Source organism: Hylobates moloch, unplaced genomic scaffold (genome assembly GCF_009828535.3).
Source record: "Hylobates moloch isolate HMO894 unplaced genomic scaffold, HMol_V3 SCAFFOLD_20, whole genome shotgun sequence".
Classification (NCBI taxonomy): Eukaryota; Metazoa; Chordata; class Mammalia; order Primates; family Hylobatidae; genus Hylobates; species Hylobates moloch.
The window spans coordinates 41398609-41416052 of NW_026652295.1; the positions used below are offsets into that span (position 1 = coordinate 41398609).

Sequence of the window (17444 nt, forward strand, 5' to 3'; positions counted from 1 at the left end):
TTCATTCACCACGTCAAATGCTTCCATACCTGTTACTTGTCGGAGTCCCACCGTGACTGGGCCAGTTCCACAAATGAGAATTAAACCCTGCTCAATAATCTGCCCAAGTTACAAACCATCTGGTGAGTGGCCAAGTTGGGCTTGGATCTCCAGCCTGCCAGATGAAAGCACTTCTGACCACACACCCTCTGAGAAGGATGGCTGAGTGCCATCATCCTGCCTGGTCCTCTCAATCTCTCTGCCTAGAGGAGGTGCTAAGTCGCACCTGACTCCCTCTGCCTTTCTCCCAGTCTACCATCCTCACCCTAACAGGACCCTTGGCATATCAAGTGACAGCCTCAGTGCCAAGGGCTCCTTCCCCACCAGCCAGGAAAGCCCTCCCACCTCCCCACTCAACTCTCTAGCAGTTGCCAAACACACACGTCATATAATCAAATTCTTGGGTTTTATTTCTGTAAAAGCTCCAGCTCTACCTTCCCCTGACCCCAAGTCTAGGGCTACCGGAAGGTAGAGAAGCTCTGGGTGGCAGTGCAGGAGGCATAGGGCACACCCCGGGAGCGAATCTGCAGGGTATGGAAGGTGAGGGGTGGGTTGGGGCCTGAGGAGCCTGGGTTCAGGGACTCAGTGTGAGGCTCCATGACAGTCACAGGGACTGCATAGGACAGCACCTGGGGCCGGTCATCATGGCGTCTCAGCGTGCCCTTGCCCAGGAGGTGTAGGATGCAGGAGAGGACGTCAGTGCTGCTGCAGGCAGACCCCTTACCAAGGCTGCTGACCAAACCCCTGGGAGGACACGGGCCCTTCTGCCAAGCCTCCAGCACCTGGTGTGGGGGAGGAAGGGAGAAGCGGTAGTTTAGAGGCAGCTGACCCCTCCTTGCTTGAGCTTCCACTCCAACCACAAGCTGCTAGGACAGGATGCCCCAAGGACACCAGGTACATCCCGACCTCACTCCTCACACTCCTACAGGCTACATAGTGAACCAGGTGCTTCACCACACGTGGACCCACCTTGTCCTGTAGACTGCTCCCGCAACCCCAGCAAAGATCCGTTACCCATTGTGCCCACCCCTGCCTACCAGACAGACAAGCTGGTCAATGTGCAGCCCCTCATCCCCATGGGCCTTGAGGATTCGGACGATGAGGCAGTTCAGAAGATTCCGTCTCTTCTCCAAGTTCCGGCCCTCTTCACCCTCAGCTTGCAGGTACGTCTGAGGTGGGATGAGCCGCACAATGTCCCATCTCGACCTGGGTTCCTTGCTGCCATCTCGAATCTTGAGGACCCCTGAAATAAACGCTGATCACTCACTCAGTGGAAAGCCCACGAGGAGCCTGGCCCTGCCTCAGAGCAGAGGCCCCTCTGGCCCTAAGTGCATACCTCCTGGTATATCCTTTTGCTCGTGAAGGTCCAGGGGGCCTCTTGAAGAGGTGAGGGGCCCAATCGCCTGATTGAGCATGTCTGCGGAGAGCCCTGAGAGCGCCAGCAGACTCTCCACAGAGACCGCCTTCAGAGAAGAGATGAGAGACATTCAGGGCCTCCCCAAGGAGTGGAGAGAAGAGGATGGAGGGAAGAAGCAGAGGGAGTCAAGGTTTCGGGAAGAGAGGCAAGGGACAAAGTGGGAGACAGGAAAGAGGTGCAGCGGGGCTGGGCCACCTTCAGGTCGTTGAGATACAGCAGTAGCCACATCTGCACGGTGGACACATGCAGGGTCTGGTTCCCAAACTGCAGCTCAGCCCAGCCCAGCCACGTCCACTGCAGGCGCCTCTGTGAGCCTCGCTCAAGGGCAGGGTGGCTCTGACCTGGAGATGTACCAGGAAGGGGGAGGGAGACAAAGAGCAGATGAAAGGAGGGAGTTGGTGTTGGAGGGAGGGTGCACGCTGGTCAAGCTCTGTTTATCTCTGCAGGGCGTGTGACCCCAGCATTTATGGACAATGGGGCTTCTGGTCTGAGCTTCCAGATCTCAGCCTTCTCTGGGCCTGCCTCCATGGCAAGCCTCAGGTATCTGGGAGCTATCCTATGCCTAGCCTGGTGCCAAGCAGGTTTTCATCAGTGCCTTCGAGGATTGCCCCATGTGTTTTTAGGGAGACAAAACCATGAAGGGAGGAAGGACTGGGGCTCTTATCAAGCTGGAATATTATGACAGGAAACAATGTCTCCCCTGTTAGGGGGCTCCCTGACCACAGGTCTGAGCTTCTTCCCCCTCCTGTGTTGCTGCCAGCTCAGGGATCAGCCCCCAATGGGGAGTTTAGGATGACAGGTGACTGACCAGAAAAGAACCAGACACCTACTCATATCTGGTGGCCTCAGGTACCTCCTACCTCCATCCTCCCTGTCACCCACAAAGAGATTCCCGGGTCTTATTTTAGAACAGAAAAGGCAATGGTCTGGGGATCAGGTATCTGACAGCACCTGCCACCCCCAGCCACCAAGCTCCTGCCCTTTCTTCTCAAAACCACTGTTTTTCCCATGGCCTAGGGAATTCTTATCCCTAAAGACTATCTCTCCCTGAATCTGTAAAAACAAAAATTAAAAATTTAAATTAAAAGACCAACTCTTTTTTTTTTTTTTTTTTTTTTTGAGATGGAGTCTCGCTGTCGCCCAGGCTAGAGTGCAGTGGCACGATCTCGGCTCACTGCAACATCCGCCTGTGGGTTGAAGCGATTCTCCTGCCTCAGCCTCCCGAGTAGCTGGGACTACAGGCACACACCACCACACCCGGATAATTTTTGTATTTTTAGTAGAGATGGGGTTTCACCATGTTGGCCAAGGCTGGTCTTGAACTCCTGACCTCAAGTGATCCGCCCGCCTCGGCCTCCCAAAGTGCTGGGATTACAGGCGTGAGCACCGTGCCCAGCCAAAGACAATCTCTTTTTACATCAAGCCTCCCAACATCACGGTCTGCCCCGAACCCCAGGTCCTTTCCTAGCAGCCCACCCTCTCCCCAGTCCCCAGTCCCTCTGTCTGGCTGCTCACTCTTGTTGTAGAAGTTGGAGTATCTGTTCAAAGTGCCCCTCAGGTATGAGGGCAGGCAGGTTCTGGGGTTCAGTGTGTGGCAGACTGAGGCAACAGGCCAGCAGTGTCGGGAGAGGACAAGCACAGACACTTCTGGCATTGCCCCTTCATAGTAGAGGTCCTCATTCTCCTCCTCTTCCTCCTCTCCCTCCGCCACATCCACCGCTGCTGCTGCCCCAGCTTCCTCTTCCTTCTCGCTCTTGCCACTGGCCCCATGGCCCACCTGAAGGAGCACAGGGTTCCCAGATGCCATGGCCTCCTCCAGTCTGCTCCACGCCCCTCTTCCCCTTACCCTTCATTTGCTCATCCCTTCCAAGGCACTCACCTGTATTTTCTTCTCTGTATCCTCCAGCTTTAGGAGTTCCTGATCCAGCTGCTGGAGCTGGTAGACGTGGAACTGGCGCTGCAGCTCCTTAGAGGTGCTCAGGCTCTGCAACATCTGCTGGGGGAGGCGGTTGGGGAAGCAGGGACCAATCTGCTCCAGCACGGCCCCCTCCAGCCAGCTCGAGACCACGCCCAGGAGACGGTCTGCCATGTAGTGCCTGCAGTGCATGCAGCCCAGGCCAAGCCTCAGTGTAGGCACCAGTGTGGCCCAGCCTCCCACTCCAAGGCTCCAGCCTGCCTCTATCCCAGACTTCCAGGCCCATGAGCTGGCTCTGCCACCATCATCCTGCCTCCCGCCAGCTCCCGCTCCCTAGGTCCACACTCACTGGTAATAATGCTCAAAGGTGGTGGCTATCTCCAGGCCGGAGAAAATCAGGACAGCTTGCAGGCATTGCTGCAGCTGTGCCAGCCTCTCCATTTCCTGGGCTCCACCGATCCGGCTGCCCTGGATCTGCTGGTCAATGTGCCGGGCGAACTGCTCACTCACCTGAGCAATGGCAGAGCACAGGAAAGCCGTGAATGAGTGAGCAGAGAAGGTAAGTGGGGAGGAAGGACGAGGGTCTGGAAAGTAGATATGAATGCTGGCAGCTTCCTAAGGTGGTTGGTGCTTTCATACAACTATTTTATAAGATCATTAACCATTGTACAAATTAGCAATATTAACAATTATAGAAAGTGTCTTTTCACATTGTGTCTAAAAAATCAAACTAATAATAATCATTCAAAATGAGAAAATAAGGCCAGGCGCAGTTCACACCTGTAATTCCAGCACTTTGGGAGGCCGAGACAGGCAGATGGCTTGAACCCTGGAGTTGGAGACCAGCCTGGGCAACATGGCAAAACTCCATCTCTACTAAAAATACGAAAAAATTAGCTGGGCATGGTGGCACACGCCTATGGTCCCAGCTACCCAGAAGGCTGAGAGGACCACCTGAGCCCAAGAGGTTGAGGCTGCAGTGAGCTGTGACTGCACCACTGCACCCCAGTGTGGGAGACAGTAAGACCCTGTTAAGAAAGAAGGAAAGAGCCGGGCGCGGTGGCTCACGCTTGTAATCCCAGCACTTTGGGAGGCCGAGGCGGGTGGATCACGAGGTCAGGAGATCGAGACCATGGTGAAACCCCGTCTCTACTGAAAATACAAAAACTTAGCCGGGCGTGGTGGCGGGCGCCTGTAGTCCCAGCTACTCGGAGAGGCTGAGGAAGGAGAATGGCGTGAACCCGGGAGGCGGAGCTTGCAGTGAGCCAAGACTGCGCCACTGCACTCCAGCCTGGGCGACAGAGCGAGACTCCATCTCAAAAAAAAAAAAAAAAGAAGGAAAGAAAGAGAAAGAAAGAAAAGAAAGAAAGGGAGAGAAAGATAAAGGAGAGGAAAAGAGGGGAAGAAAGGGAAGGGAAGGGGAAAGGAAGGGAGAGGTGGCTCATGCCTGTAATCCCAACACTTTGGGAGGCTGAGGCGGGCGGATCACGAGGTCAGGAGTTCGAGACCAGCCTGACCAATGTGGTGAAACTCCGTCTCTACTAAAAATACAAAAATTGGCTGGGGGTGGTAGCATGTGCCTGTAATCCCAGCTACTCGAGAGGTTGAGGCAGGAGAATCGCTTGAACCTGGGAGGCGGAGGTTGTGGTGAGTTGAGATCGAGCCACCGCACTCCAGCCTGGGTGACAGAGCGAGACTCCGTCTCAAAAAAAAAAAAGGAAGAAGAAAGAAGGAAAGAAAGAGAAGGAAAAGAGAGAAATAGAGAAGGAAGGAGGGAGGGAGGGAGGGAAGGAGGGAAGGAAGGAAGGCAGGAAGGAAGGAAGGAAGAAAAGAAAGAAGGAAGGGAGAAAGACAAAAAGAAAGACAGACACAAAGAGGTAAGTTACACAAAGATGGTCCTGATGCAGTGTCACTGATAAACTAGGACTGGAGGCTACACAAGGAGACTCATGCTTCTGCTGCTGTGTACCCAGCTTTCCAGGGTGCTTCTTGCTAAAATGCTCATCAATTGTGGTTTTTTTTTTTTTTTTTGATGAGTCTAGCTCTGTCACCCAGGCTGGAGTGCAGTGGTGCAATCTCGGCTGACTGCAACTGCAACCTCCACCTCCTGGGTTCAAACCATTCTTCTGCCTCAGCCTCCCAAGTAGCTGGGAATACAGGCATGTGCCACCATGCCTGGCTAATTTTTGTATGTTTAGTACAGACGGGGTTTGGCCATGTTGGCCAGGCTGGCCTCAAACTCCTGACCTCAGGTGATCTGCCTGCCTCGGCCTCCCAAAGTGCTGGGACTACAGGCATGAGCCACCACACCTGGCCATTATTTATCTTTTTCAATTTTTTAAACTTCTTATAACATGGCTATATACTAACATATGTTCATCATAGAATGGGAATGGAAGGGTGCGTCATTTGAAGGAGGTGAGGAAGGGAGAGTTTGTAGGAAGAGACCCAAGGATGAGGCAAGGGTAGAGGCTTACGTGGGCAGCTTTGAGAAAAGGGAGCTTCAGCAAGGCTCCCGCACAGCCATTTTGCAGCGCCAGCAAGAAGGCTGCCCGAGGCCCAAACAGTTCAGAGCTTGAGTTCTGCAGAATATTAAAGTGCTCACAGTAGCGTGGCACAAAGTCATCATCCCGCCAGGATGAGGTCAGAAAATTGTTCACCTGGAAGGAAGGGGCAGGAGCATGAAGATACAACCCAACGTGCCACCATTATGGTGTCCCCTCTCTCCCCCAGGCCTGCTCCTGCCCACCTGCTTCTCCACCACGGCCCGCCAACAGCGTGTCAGGTTTCTCATGATGCTGCTTGGAAGGCCCCGGGTAGCCAAGGAGCTCCAGTCGTGGCTTCTGTTTCTGCCTTCTGTGGAGACCAGGAAAGTGGCAGAGGCAAGGAGGGGGCAGCCCCTCCACTCCCAAGTCCCCATCCAAGGGGGTTCCCTGAGGCCTTTCCTGACATGCTGCCACCCAAAATGATGTTCATGGATGGAGGTGACACAAACCTGGAAGATGAACAGGCTGAGTCCATAGGGAGGGGAAGGATGGGGATGGACAGAAGCCTGTGGTGTACACGTGGGGCCCAGGAAAATGCTCCTGACTAGAGCTCCCCACCTGAATCTCCACTACTCACTGGGTCGAGGAGTGGCCGCCACAGGAGGAGGTGCCTCGCAGGGCTCGACATGCACCAGCAGGTGAGTGAGACGGCGCACCCGCGAGAAGAAAGCTGGGCCGCGGCTCTGGGGGTTGAAGACAGCTTCCTGACACTCCAGGTACTGGTCCAGCAGCCAACCCAGGGGGCTAATGCCATCCTCATCTAGAGGGTGAGATAAACAAATCAAGGCACAGCCATGTCTGCAGGGAGGTGGGAGAGGTTGGGCTGAACAGGAATGTGGAGATAGAGCAACTGGACGGAATGATACAAGGGAGGGGGCCAGGTAGGGTGGTTTATGCCTGTAATCCCAGCACTTTGGGAGGCTGAGATGAGAGGATCGCTTGAGGCAGGAGTTCGAGACCGGCCTGGTCAACATAGCAGGACCCCACCTTTAAAAATAAGAAATAAACATAAAAAAATAGAAAAGGCCAGGCGCGGTGGCTCATGCCTGTAATCCCAACACTTTGGGAGGCTGAGGTGGGTGGATCACCTGAGGTCGGGAGTTCGAGATCAGCCTGACCAACATGGAGAAACCCCATCTCTACTAAAAATATAAAATTAGCCAGGTGTGGGTCAGGCGCGGTGGCTCATGCCTGTAATCCCAGCACTTCGGGAGATTGAGGTGGGTGGATCACCTGAGACTGGGAGTTCGAGACCAGCCTGACCAACGTGGAGAAACCCCTTCTCTACTAAAAGTACAAAATTAGCTGGGCAGGCTGGGCGCAGTGGCTCAAGCCTGTAATCCCAGCACTTTGGGAGGCCGAGGCGGGCGGATCACGAGGTCAGGAGATCGAGACCATCCTGGCTAACACGGTGAAACCCCGTCTCTACTAAAAATACAAAAAATTAGCCGGGCGTGGTGGCGGGCGCCTGTAGTCCCAGCTACTCGGGAGGCTGAGGCAGGAGAATGGCGTGAACCCGGGAGGCAGAGCTTGCAGTGAGCCGAGATTGTGCCACTGCACTCCAGCCTGGGGGACAGAGCAAGACTCCGTCACAAAAAAAAAAAAAAAAATTAGCTGGGCATGGTGGCCCATGCCTGTAATCCCAGCTATTTGGGAGGCTGAGGCAGGAGAATCACTTGAACCCTGCAGGCGGAGGTTGCAGTGAGCCGAGACCACGCCATTGCACTCCAGTCTAGGCAACAAAAGCGAAACTCTGTCTCAAAAAAATAGAATAAAATAAAATAAAATTAGCCAGGCATGGTGGCGCATGCCTGTAATCCCAGCTACTTGGGAGGCTGAGGCAGGAGAATTGCCTGAACCTGGGAGGCAGAGGTTGCAGTGAGCCGAGATCATGCCATTGCATTCCAGCATGGGTAACAAGAGCGAAACTCTGTCTCAAAAAAAAAAAAAAGAAGAAGAATGATAAAGGGAGTGGGGTAACAAGGCACCTCCTGCACTTATGGTGTCCCCTGACGCTTGAGAGACATGGGAAAGGGGGCATCCCCTGGGCTGTGAGAAGACAGCACTGGGATTACAAATGCTGGTGCCAAAAGGGCCAAGACATAATCCAGGTGGTTCTAGGGTAGAGCAAGAAGGAGCTAATTAGCGGAGCCAAGCCCTGAGATAGTAATGGGTCCAGACGTCAGGATAGTTACCAGGGGAGGTGATGTTCTGCACCACAGGGCTGACCAGGGCCTCCCAGCAGGTCTTGCCCAGAGCTTGGGCAGCCTCGTCATCAGGGAGGAAGCGGTCAGCAAAATTCTGCTCCTGGCGCAGAGCCCCATTGAGTCTGGGGGTAAGAATGGAGGAGGAAGGTGTCAGGGGCTTGAGGCGTATGTTATCTCAGTGTCCACCCTTCCTAAGACTGCCAGCTAACCCCCAACACCCAAACCGAAGGCCCCCCTGGTACTTCAGAACTGCCCTGTGCTAACTGGTATATCCCATTCCCAGCCCACTGGAGAAATCTTTTCTCTTTATCCTTTCTTCCCCTCCCACAGGTCAGAACACTCCAGCCCCCTCCCCACACATATTAAACCTCCATCTCACAGCTTCCATGGACCCCCTGCCGGCCAGCTGTTTGCAACAGCCTTGCCCTTCTCACAGACACAAGCATACACGCACACTCTCACACACCTAGAACTCAGGTGCAGGAGGCTCCTGCGGTCCTCTGCCATGTCCTGGCTCCAGGCCTGCGCCCGAATCATGTAGAAGAGGCGTGTGTGACGACACAGCTGCTCCCGGAACACTGGCCAGAACGTGGGCTTGGGGCCTAGGATCTCTAACCCCCGAATGCGCGTATCAATGCCACCCTGAAACACACACAGGACTATCTTCACTCGCCCCACACCTCCTTGGGATGGGCTGGGGTCAGCTACACCCTCGAACCTCATCCCTGGAGCTGCTGGAGACCCAGGCTGGTCCTCTGGCTCAAGATCTGCCCGTTTATGGGGCTCAGAGCCCCCTACCCAGGGCCACACCCCACATCCCTGGCCCCACCTGCTGGCAGCGCTTTATGCGGATCTGGATGATGGGCCAGAAGCGGGTCAGGTTCTCCAGGAGGATCACCCGGCTGGCAGAGGGCATCACATTCACCTGGCAGGGGGCAGAGAAGGCTGTCACCTCCACATGTGCAGATGGGAGTGCTGAGCTGAGTTGGCTCTAGGCTCCAGTCCCCTCACTGTTTCCCTCCCTTCCCCAGCCCTGGGATGTGTAGGGTCCTGACAAAGCTGTCCTCATGCCACCCTCATTGTTCAGGGCCTGGTGGCACAAGTACAGGGATAAAGGACACTACTTTCTGCGGGGCTCAAGACAGGTGGGAGTAGAAAAAAGTAGGATAGGGCCAGATCGAAGCAGGAGGGCAGATCCTGTGAGGGGTGGAGTAATGGCTAATGGCCCTGGGGTCCTACCGAGTTGAGTTCCGTGTGAAGAGAGCTAGTGCTATCACCCCCGCACACCACCACTCGAGCCGGCATGTAGCTCGAGTCCTCGCTAGCCACAAGCAGAGTCAGTTGCCTGGGAGTGCGGAGGAAAAACCATTTGGAACTTGTAGACAGGGCCCATGGCCAAGTCCAGGGGGGTGGTGCTTCCCCCAAAACAAACACAGGGGCGTCACAGGAAAGCGTAGGTGTGTGGCAAAGCACACGCGTGGGAGCGTCACCTGATGAGGATGCCCTGGCACATGTGCAGGGTGATGTGGTGGGAGCCGGCGCTGCCGTTGGACTCCCAGTAGGTCTTGGGGTTGTGGTCCGTCAGCTTGCTGGCGCGGTGCGGGTTGGAGGACACCTCCATCTTCTCCCAGCACTTGTCCTCCTTCACTTCCACACTGGAGCCTGGGGGCAAGTGGGAAGTGGTGGTGGTCACAGCCAGGTCGGGTGTAGAGGGGAAACAGACATAGGTGTGGGGAGGTGGGGCAACACGGCAACAGGCACGAACCCTGGCACAGGTATCTGAGGAACACATCAAAGAAAGGGATGTTGATGGGCCGGTGGGTTCGTCTGTGGTCTTCGATCTGGCCCAGCACCATCTGCAGCCGGAAAATCAGAGAGAAGGGGCACAGGGGCAGGAGGAACACGGAGAGACACATGGAAACACGGATGAAGGATAGACCAAGCAGCAGTGGGACTTCCTCTACAGCACCAGCAGAGCAGGCCCAGATGGGGAAGAGGGGCAGGGGAACAAATGTCCCAGGGTCACTAGAGTCACCTGTTGTTCCCAGCCATGGGAACACAGCCCTTACCCGCCACTGCTGGGGTTTCATATTCTGATGCCACTCTAAGCCCACAAGCTCCCCTTCCTCCTGACCTGGATGCTGCCTCCCAGGATGTTGGTGATGAGTTTGCGGTAGAGGTGGGCGTGCTTCTCACACTTGAACACCATGTCCCGCAGCTCCTGAGCCAGCTCCAGCTTTCCCAGGTGCTTTTCCAGGGCCTTGGAGATGGCGTCTCTTGCTCCCAGCTGATTCAGCACCACGGCATAGTCCCTGCTCACTGAGGTCAGGCGGTGCAGGAAGAAAATCAGTTCCTGGAGCACCTGGGTGGGGACATAAGGGAGGAGATGAATGAAGACAGGGCGAGGGCCACAAGCGCATCTGCAGTAGCAGGTACCCACCGTGTACTCTGTGTACTGGGTGCTGGGGGTGCTACAGTGAGCAAGGCAGAGTGAGGAAGTGAAAAGACAGGGATGGGGAGACACAAGAGCCAGGTGGTTAGAGAACCAAAGACAAACCAAAATGGAAAAGGGCACAAGATGCCTTGCTACTCTAGGGTTCTAGGCTGCTGATTATATTGGCAAAAACTGCAGAGAGCATCCCTGGGTTCTTTCATCCAGGCCCCACTGTCCCAAAAACCAGTTGTAGGGCTGTTTTGAGATGTTCAGGCACAGACACCTGGATGGCCGGGAAGGGGCTGACAGGGACTGGGTTTGTGTGTATACCCAATGAGCCTGCCTTAGAAAGTAAATTCTAGGTAATGGCCAAAAATACAGCCACACTGCAAATACCTACTGTCACCATGACCCTAGTTCTCTGAGCCCTTCTGAAGCCTTCTGTGCCCAGGACTTCTCTGTAGCTCTTGCAGGGGACTCTGGTATGTGATGGGCCCTCTGCCTCCTTCATCCCCCTTTCTCCCACAGGCCTAGCCAAAAATGGAGCTATTGAAGCTCTTAATGTTTTATGTAATAATATCTCCATATCCTTTTGTGTAAAAAAGAGAGTGGCAAGATCACACATTTGGGTTTGCTTATATTTGCATAAGGGAACACGAGAAAGATACATAAATTAATACAAGTAGTTACCAGTAAGGGGTGTGTGGGGGACACTGGGAGAACAGAGATTTGGGTGAGAGCAAGAATTCTCAGTGTATACCTTGTTAGAGCGTTTTGATTTGTGAACCATGTGAATGTATTACCTATTTAAAAAAAATAAAATTCAATTTTAAAAGCGAAACTCAAACCAAGAGCCCAAAGGCTCTATCACGCCCTCCAGAGCCTTGCCCAGCAGGTGTGCCTTGCCAGTGGCTGCCTTTATCCTCTCCCCCAGCCTCTCCCCAGAGCAGGGCAGGGGTACCTCTCGATCAGTGTTTGGGGACCGCAGGCAGGCCATGCAGGCATCCACGGCCTCGTGCCAGGGGAGCAGCAGTGCCTCGGGGAAGTCCACCAGCTGCTTCAGGATTCTGGGGGCAGAGAAATGTGCAGCCAGCCTCATGGACCCCCTTTGCCCTCAGAGATCCCACCTGTCACCATGCTCTCACCTCAGCACGGTCAGGTGCAGGGTCCTGTTAGTCTCCGGAGTGTCCAGGCTCTGCATCAGTGCCAGGAAGGGCTGTGGCTGCCGCTGCAGCTGCAGCAGAAGTGGCTTGACCTTGTTCTCCTGGGTCCCCTCCGAGCTGAGGGCTTGCTCTAGATCCAGGAGGATTTTCACAGCTGGACCATAACCCTCCACCAGACGCTGCAGGGGAGTGTTGGGACTCTGAGATGGGGGTTCTTTTGCTACAGGAAGGGGAGAGTCACAGGAGTTGGCCATTGTTAGTAATGTGAAGGCTCAGAAATAGATTCATAACTCTCAATCTTTTTCTCTAATTTCTCCTAAAAAATGTTTTAAATTTTTTTTTTTTTTTTTTGAGACGGAGTCTCGCTCTGTCAGCATGATCTCGGCTCACTGCAACCTCCGCCTCCTGGGTTCACGCCATTCTCCTGCCTCAGCCTCCAGTAGCTGGGACTACAGGTGCCCACCACCATGCCCGGCTAATTTTTCTTTTTTGTAGTTTTAGTAGAGACGGGGTTTCACCGTGTTAGGCAGGATGATCTCGATCTCCTGACCTCATGATCCGCCTGCCTTGGCCTTCCAAAGTGCTGGGATTACAGGCATGAGCCACCGCGCCCGGCCTTTATATTCTTAAAATAGCAAAGTAGCTTCATCTGAAAACAGGAGAGCACTTCCCTTTATTTCAAAGCATGGAATATGTTTCTGTACAAGAGAAAAAGCTAAATGTAGGGGCTTTTTTAAGTCTTCAAAATTCTCTCGCAATTTTCTAACTTTACATCTTCCTTCATTCTTTGAGGGAACACAATGCCTGCTTCTCCATTTGTTGCTTCTCTCTAAGTTGCAGATTCTAAGGTGGCATCACTTCCAGAAAGGATTGCATAAAAATCAGCACAGACATCTCTCCTGTGCTAATGCCCTGAAGATGTGTCAGCTCAGCTGCTGTGTCTGGCACCCACCTTCCACTTCGGCTGCATTTTCTGAGTCCTTAGCCTGGGCCTGAGCTTCCAGCAGGAGGACATCTTCTTGGGCTTCTAGAAGGGATGGGTAGGCTGGGTTCCCTGCTAGGGCTTCAGGCCCGTACTTCTTGTAGACATGGCAGTTGATCAGGTCCCTCAGGGCACTGTCATTGAGTCGCCGTGGCAGAGTCAGCAGCAAGTCCTGGGCCAATTCTATGGGCACAGCCAGTTCAGCTAGGATCTCATCATCCAGAATCTGCCATCAAGGAGAAGCTCTCACTGCAGACAGCCCTGCCGACACAGAGGCCCCAGGGAGCACTTGGTAGGGGTGGGGGTCTCTCTGCACACATACCCTCCATCCTGATCCTCTCACGGCTGGCAGCTGGCTCCTCCCAAACAGCTCACCCTCCCACCTCTGAAAATTCCAGACCCCTCCTATGCAGCCCCTTCCACTCTCTGACCTCCACTTTTCATCCTGAGCCTTCCAAATGCTCTATACAGTCCAGCCCTTGCAATAGAGCCCTCCAACCTCTGAGTGTCTCCAGGCTGGCTCTACCTCCCCATCTAGGTTCTCCTGGAGGATCTGGAGAACCTCCTGATGGTCAGGTCCATCCAGCTTCTTGATGAAGAAGAGGAGTTCCCACCACTCAGCCAGGGTCAGATGTTCACACTCCTCAGTGTCCTCATCCTCAGGCAGCACGTAAGGCACAGCATAGAGTTCTGTCATGGGCCTCCAGCGCCAGGCAGGCAGGGCTGTGGAAATGGGCCGAGAGGCACAAGGATGTCACTAGCAACTCAGCAGGACCACCGTTCCTCTGCTCAGAGCTGACCCTTGCTTCCTCCCTGAGCTCACCTCTACCCAGGACTCTACTGGCCACTGCCCCTTGGTACTCATCAGCCTCAACCATGTCCTCAATGTCTTCCTCAAAGCCCAAGATCTCCAGCATGTGCCAGTGCACCCAATAGGTGCGGCCTGTTGACTCCCACAATACCTGGAGGATAGGGAAAGAAAGAGAGGGAAGGGAGGACTCACAAATGACTGGCTGTGGCCCAGTACTGAGGACTTATAGCCCTCAGGGTGACCACCTGGCCAGGTTTTAGAAAAACCTCCACATAACAAAACAGCAGCATATGGAGAATACAAACACACACACACACACACACACACACACAAAGGATGCCTTCTCCTTTGGGGGATGGGCCTGTCTCTCCTCTCACCCTACCTTTCATGGCTTATGCCCCCACACTTCCTTCTGGCCTCCACCACTCCATCTCCCTGACCCTGACCTTTGGAGGAGTCTGGCTATATCAGTTTTTTCCTGGGTGTGAGTCTTCCTGACTTCACAGCCTCCTAAACCCAGATTTTCCCAGCTCTCAGAATGGCCCCCTTCTCAACTACTGACTCTTTTTCACCATCCCAATCTTACTGAAACCTTTCTCTTTGGGTGGCCTGCTGGAGCCCCCCCGTATGGAAGTCCCAGCTCTGCCCCACCCCAAACAGACCCCCAACAGCGTCCCACCACCGTGTGCCACTCACCTGCACAGGAGGCACACCGTTGTTGCTCTGCCGAAACTCGCCCTCATCCCCGGCACTGATCTCCTCATAATCATTCAGCATCCGCACTCGCATCCCCGGCTGCAGTGTGTCCCGCACATACAAGGCATAGGTATTGCCACTTGCGAACTCAGAACGAGGGCGAAAACGTCTTGACCTCCTGAAGGAGGGCTGAGCCTGGGCGGCGGGGAGCCCTGGACTCACATCTGCCAGCTGAGGCTGGAAGATGGAACCGGGGGACCGTGCTGAGCTCCTTGGTCTGTCTGAGGCCTGGTCCCAGCGCATGGCTTGCACCAGCTCTGAGATCAGGGTGCCCATGGCCATACTGAACTCCAGCTCCAGTTGACCCCTCTCCCCACTCAACTCCTCAGGAGCAGAGGTGTTCTGGGCTCCTGGCTCTGCAGCACTGTCGTTCAGCTGATCCAGGAGCGAGGTGACATGCAAATACCGCTTCACCAGGGAGAAGAGCACCCTTCCTGGGACCTGTGGGATACAACCTTTGGCCTATATCCACCTTGTCCCAGTTTAAGCCCCTCTCCATACCATCCTCTGTAGATAGGTGCAAAGGCCTAGTCCCTAGATCTTGTTCACAAGATCCCCCCACCTTACACCCCCAAAGGTTACCTGTGGTAGCTGAATGCCCTCGAAAGACATGGGGTGTTCAGAGAGCGTGGCCTGTGCAAACAGTGCTAGCAGAGCACAGCGGCTGTCAAAATCCAGGTGTTTCTCAATGGCTTCTTGTTGGCTCAGTGACAGAAGGATCTGAGTCCGGGTCCCTGTAACCCACACCCCAATCGGTAACTTCTCCCTAATCTCACCCTTCCTAGAAATCTTAGACCCTCTACTCTTTCAATCCAATCCTTTTGCCACCACACAACGGGAAAGAACTGATTTGCTTCAAAAGCTAAAATTTGCTAACTTATACGCATACACACACACACGCACATAAACACGATCTACAATAGTCTAGATTCTAAATTCTTCCTTTGCATAAAAAGCAACTAATTAATATGAGGTTCTTGAAGACAGTCTTTCCTCTTTTGGCAGATAACCCCACCCTCACTCCCATTCCCACCTCCTTTCCTTCCAGCTCTAAGAGAAGGGCAACAGAATCATTTACGTACTGATGAGATCAGAGGCTCCTGCCACAGTGTCCTGTGAGTCCCTGAGCCGACCCAGCCCTTCTCCTGCTTTCCCTTCCTCCCCACACTGCCCCTCACCAGCGTCATGGGAGGATAGGGCTTGTATCATCCGGCCTGCACTCCAGCGAATTTGATAATCGGGACTACTCAACATGTGCATGAGCAAGTCCAGGACCCTTGGGTCCTTGAATACCCCAGTGAGGGGCTCAATGCTGGCATAGGCGCTGAGCACGTGGACGGTGTGAAGTAGAGGAGCAGGAGGGATGGTGCCCACACACTCCTCCAGCTGCCGAAGGGCTCTCTGAATGAGGGACTTCACATCGGTTTCCATCTCCTCCAGCACAGATTTGTCCAGGGCCCCAACATCCCCTGCAGACTGCTGGGAGGGCCCGATGACCTGGCCATCCTCGCCCAGCATCTTGTGGCAGTTGGCATAGATCTCATCCTTGGACATCCACAGCAGGATGTGCTCAGCCTTGCAGTCCACTTGGCCAGAGCCTCCGTCCCCCTCATCGCCACGCCGCAGGATGAGCCAACGGATCTGGTACTCAGGATGCCCATCATGGCCCACTCGCTGGCGGATCAGCTCATCAGGATAGGCATGTAAGCCGGGCCCCAGGGGCACCCTGAATTCCCTGTAGCGGAGTTCCCCCACCATCCTGGCACCTGGAGCACACAAGGAAAAGAGAAGAAACAAGCTAGAGTAAGGAGAGGTCAGAAAATCAAAGATATCCAGGAGGTAGGGAAGCAAATGGCAACAGCTGTCAGGCGGGGTGGGGTAAAGCCAGGCCCAGGAGTTCCATGCTGCACGCCGGGTGGGGGCAGGCCTAAGCAGAGAACACTGGGGTGTTTGTTGTGAAAGAACACAAAATTTGGGGGCTAAAAGGTCCCCAAGACCCTGCGGCCTGGAGTGGGTTGGTTTAGAACAGTGGGCGGACTAGTGGGGGCAGGGCAGCCTTGGAGTTACAAGTGAATCCCAAGGCCTTGGAACAGGCCACAACCCATGGGGTATGTGAAACCCAGAGGGGTATGTTTGGGAGGGAGATTGTGAGTGTGTGTGAAAAGGGGTGCTGTCTCTAAGGATTGGAGCATGGGAGTGTGAGACCCGAGTTAAGAGTCCCGAGATCGCAGAGTTAAGAGACCTGAGAACTGGTGGTGGAGTGGGAGGGCAAGGCGCGATGGACTAGGAGGAGGCACTGGTGGGTTGGAGGCGTCTCCGACTAGAGCAACTGGAACAAGAGGGCTGGTGGGGGCGCCGCGAGACCCAGGGCAGGGTGCACAGACCAGGTAGGTGAGGGGCTTGGGGGAACGAGGTTGGAGACCGGAGAAGCCAGGGGCGCGCGGTAAGGTAGGGGAGGGGGCATTAGGGCCCATAAGCTAGAACCCCGAGGCACGGTAGGATGGGGGACCGAGATTGGGTGAGGGCGAGGCTCGATGGGCAAATGGGCAGGGGAGAAGCAAGGGGCCGCGGTGGGGCTCTGGCCACCTCAGAAGTCCACTGGGGTCCTGGCGCAAGGCCTGTCCTTCACAGAGCAAGGGACGCGGCACAGACGCTGGCGGCGACTTGGGCCCCACCTGGGCCCCGCGAGGGTGTCGAGACGGAGAGACGAGGGGACGCGCCTTTGCGGAACAGAGCTGCACCCGCGTGAGTACCTTTGCGGAACAGAGCTCTACCCGGGTGGGGCCCGGTCCCTGCCAGCGGCTCCGCCAGCCAAAAGCCACGGCTCATTTCCGCCGGACCCAGCGGAAAGCTAGGGGCCCTGGGAGAGCGCTGGGGCGGAGCCGCGGGTGCCACCTTGGCGACGCAGCACCTCCTTCTCTGCGCCGCCCTTTCCTCTTCCTTTTGTCCTCCCTCCTGCGGAAGTGCCCTCCCCGTTTCCCAAAGTCAGAACTGGAAAAGGCCTTGGACGTCATTTATTTCCATTCCCGGCTCCATTACCTGTAAGGGAATTGGGGTGGGGACAGACCCAGTGTCCTGTACTTTCTCTTCCACACTTTTTACTTCTTTTCCCCACGTTTAGTCTGTACCATCCCCTCCCCCGCAAAAACAAAAAAACCCCAAAAACATCAACAG

The 17444-nt window shown here is 54.8% G+C and overlaps 1 protein-coding gene across 5 annotated transcripts; it reads right to left on the reverse strand.

Annotated features, from left to right (window-relative positions):
* Positions 1–397: 397 nt before the first annotated feature.
* On the reverse strand, positions 398–17429 carry CUL7 (cullin 7). 5 transcript variants are annotated; one of them, XM_058432059.1, is made up of 26 exons: positions 17024–17429; positions 15353–16036; positions 14853–15004; positions 14211–14711; positions 13527–13665; positions 13230–13426; positions 12674–12929; positions 11704–11941; positions 11520–11625; positions 10259–10486; positions 9890–9980; positions 9615–9786; positions 9364–9469; positions 8954–9049; positions 8591–8766; positions 8113–8246; positions 6495–6677; positions 6121–6227; positions 5849–6031; positions 3721–3881; positions 3336–3552; positions 2972–3233; positions 1652–1797; positions 1376–1502; positions 1077–1282; positions 398–821 (listed from the first exon to the last, which is right to left on the reverse strand). In XM_058432059.1, the coding sequence occupies exons 1-26, from the start codon at positions 17097–17099 to the stop codon at positions 498–500; spliced, it is 5268 nt and encodes a 1755-aa protein (XP_058288042.1). In that variant the 5' UTR covers positions 17100–17429; the 3' UTR covers positions 398–497. The 5 variants fall into 5 exon arrangements, with proteins under 5 accessions (XP_058288042.1, XP_058288043.1, XP_031997570.1 ...); XM_058432060.1 differs by having other exon boundaries at positions 16946–17429; XM_032141679.2 differs by lacking the exon at positions 17024–17429 and adding an exon at positions 16857–16943.
* Between the last annotated feature and the right edge of the window lie 15 nt (positions 17430–17444).

What these genes read in the sequence shown, in the direction of transcription:
- CUL7 (XM_032141676.2), bottom strand. Translation starts at nt 16,744, where the DNA reads ATGGGCCCTAATGCCCCCTCCCCTACCTTACCGCGCGCCCCTGGCTTC. An exon ending in CTGCACCTGACCGTGCTGAG is followed by an intron (nt 11,626 to 11,703) that starts GTGAGAGCATGG and finishes CTCTGCCCCCAG; the next exon opens with AATCCTGAAGCAGCTGGTGG. An exon ending in GCAGAACATCACCTCCCCTG is followed by an intron (nt 6,678 to 8,112) that starts GTAACTATCCTG and finishes CTCACCCTCTAG; the next exon opens with ATGAGGATGGCATTAGCCCC.